The 2,822-nt window shown below is 33.7% G+C and overlaps 1 protein-coding gene across 1 annotated transcript in view; it reads left to right on the top strand.

The window, feature by feature from the left end:
* Positions 1-2,822, top strand: part of LOC106457223 (atrial natriuretic peptide receptor 2-like) — a 54,403-nt gene that overhangs the window by 33,893 nt on the left and 17,688 nt on the right. The window contains exons 10-13 of the mRNA XM_022383065.1: positions 228-302; positions 1,215-1,292; positions 2,073-2,177; positions 2,624-2,695. Coding sequence (XP_022238773.1) covers positions 228-302; positions 1,215-1,292; positions 2,073-2,177; positions 2,624-2,695 — 330 coding nt within the window. The remainder of the gene's footprint in view (positions 1-227; positions 303-1,214; positions 1,293-2,072; positions 2,178-2,623; positions 2,696-2,822) is intronic.

Genomic DNA, 2,822 nt, shown 5'->3' with positions numbered 1-2,822 from the left:
GTAGCACATCTTGTAACGATGACCATACAAAGCGTACACAATGTAGCGTAGTTAGTAATGTTGACCATATGAAGTGTACAGAGTAGCACATCTTGTAACGATGACCATACAAAGCGTACACAATGCAGCTTTTAATGTGAAGTATGTAGAATAAGATGTACAACATTTTGATTTTTTCTTTTTTATTATTAAATATTTTTTTCAGTTGTAAATTTTTTTCTCAATAGAGTTCCCACTCCACAGAAACTTTACCACTAGGGGAACAGTCTCGTCAAGTGTTCACAGTGACAGGATTCTATAAAGTAAGTTAAGTGTTCCTTATGGATTTTATAAGTTAAGTAGATTTATGTTGTATTCTTCTCAGGTCTTATTGTGGTAATTTAAAGGTTAAACCTAGCACACGGGTAATCGCTCTCTGCGAAAAACTAGAAGGTTGAGGATCTTATTTGTAAAAACACAGGTGTAGTGATTTGTCACAGGTGAAATGAAAGAGACGAAACACGGCGTTGAGTATGTAGAAACACAGGTGTAGTGATTTGTCACAGGTGAAATGAAAGAGACGAAACACGGCGTTGAGTATGTGGAAACACAGGTGTAGTTATTTGTCACAGGTGAAATGAAAGGGACAACATAAGGCGTTGTGTATGGGAAAGGAAAGGCGCAGTAATTTGTCAAAGGTGAAATGAAAGAAACCAAATATGGCATTGAGTGTGTGGAAGGACAGGTGTAGTTATTTGTCACAGTTGAAATGAAAGAGACAAGACACGACATTTTGTATGTGGAAGGACGAGTGCAGTGATTTGTCTCAGGTGAAATGAAATAGATAACATAAGACGTTGGGTGTGTAGAAGGACGGGTGTAGTGATTTATTACAGGTGAAATGAAAGAAACAAAACACAGCGTTCACTATGGGAAAAACACATGTAGTGTTTTGTCACAGGTAAAATTAAAGAGACAAAACACGGCATTGAGTATATGAAAGTACAGGGACAGTGATTTGTCACATGTGAAATGAAAAAGACAACATAAGGCGTTGAGTATGTGGAAGGACAGGCGTAGTGATTTGTTATCTGGTTTTTAATATATTTGACATTATAATATACAACTATTAGAATTGACTGTTTTTGGTAATTGCACTTCTAGTATACACTGGTGTGCTGAAGTTTTGCTAAACGATAAGCTTTTATTGTAACATACGACGTTTGTTTCGATAGGGAACAATGGTTGCCATCAAACCAATTAATAAATTCAGAGTCGAAGTACACCGCCAGTTACTGCTGGAGCTAAAAAGGGTGAGTGTGTGAAAACTTTTTTCTCATTGCAGTAAAAATATCTGTATAATAAAATTATCTATTACTCACTTAGAGAATGATAAGGGTAAAAGTCTAGAGTGAAAAATTAGTATTAGTATTTTTTAGTTGATTAAAAATTTAAGAAAAGTGTGTGTGTGTTTTTGAATTTCGCGCAAAGCTACACGAGGGCTATCTGCGCTAGCCGTCCCTAATTTAGCAGTGTAAGACTAGAGGGAAGGCAACTAGTCATCACCACCCACCACCAACTCTTGGGCTACTGAGAAAAGTGTTATGTTTGGATATAATTCAAATCTTTTCAGCAATAAAATTGATAAAAAGATATCCAGGTGAAATCAACGTAAACATTCATTTGTTATACTAAAACTGTAGCTATTTTTTCACTTTTCATGTTAAGTTTTCTAAAAATCAGATAGATATTAGGTGCTTAAAATAATATGTTAAGGTATTTGTCACTTAATAAATAGTTCATTTTTTAAAGGTTTTTGGGGTACTCATGCATTTATTAGAATCAAAATATGAAGACCTGATTATTGAACTTTAGCTAATCTTGTTTTTTTTTTTTACAGGAACGATATGCTTATGCAATAACAGTCCCTAAACGCAGTATAAATACTAAATAATTTTTTTCAGTTAATTTCTTCATCAAATCATAAACAATTGTGAGCTCAAATCTTTTCGTTTTTGTTCTAATAGAATATATTGAGTCATCATACACTGAAATTATTTGCCAAACATTTATCGGAAACATTATTTCTACAGATAAAAGATCTTCAACATGATCATTTGGTCCGATTTATAGGCGCGTGCGTTGACCCACCATTCTGCTGTCTAGTGACAGAATATTGTCCAAGAGGAAGTCTTCAGGTGTGTGACCAAATCTAGGCTATTTATCCCTGTCTTTGTTTATTAAGTTTTTGAATGTTTGTATATTTTTTTAATTTCAACAAACTTTGAAGTCATTCCTGAAATATTTCTCAGAACATTTCCGTTTACTCACAGCTGTTTTAATTATATTAATCTGATAATTATGAAAAAAACAGAATACCAAAGAATCAAAAGAGTAACAGTTTAGTGAGATAATCTTTTCTTCTTTAGAAATGAGATGAAACTAAATTCTAACTTCGTTGATTTCACATTTTTGTTGCAAAATCAAGTGTTTTAAACTTTCTATATACATTACTTTTATTTTTTTGAAATTTTATTATGTGAATCGCTTTGTAACTTTGAAATAATGATTATAAATATTTTACATTTAACAAAAATTATGTTCAGAAAGCAAAAAGTGTGGAACTTTGTAATCTGTATTGCAGGATGTACTGGAGAATGACCAGATTCAGCTGGACTGGATGTTTAGATACTCACTGATGCACGACTTGATCAAAGTAAGTTTGTTTGTGATGAATTTCGCGCAAAGTTACACGAGGCCTATCTGCGCTAGTCGTTCCTAATTTAGCAGTGTAAGACTAGCAGGAAGGCAGCTAGTCATCACCACCCACCGTAACTCTTGGG

Source organism: Limulus polyphemus, unplaced genomic scaffold (assembly GCF_000517525.1).
Source record: "Limulus polyphemus unplaced genomic scaffold, Limulus_polyphemus-2.1.2 Scaffold305, whole genome shotgun sequence".
NCBI classification, from domain to species: domain Eukaryota; kingdom Metazoa; phylum Arthropoda; class Merostomata; order Xiphosura; family Limulidae; genus Limulus; species Limulus polyphemus.
The sequence above is the reverse complement of the archived record's forward strand: the minus strand, read 5'-3'. Positions and strand labels throughout refer to the sequence as shown.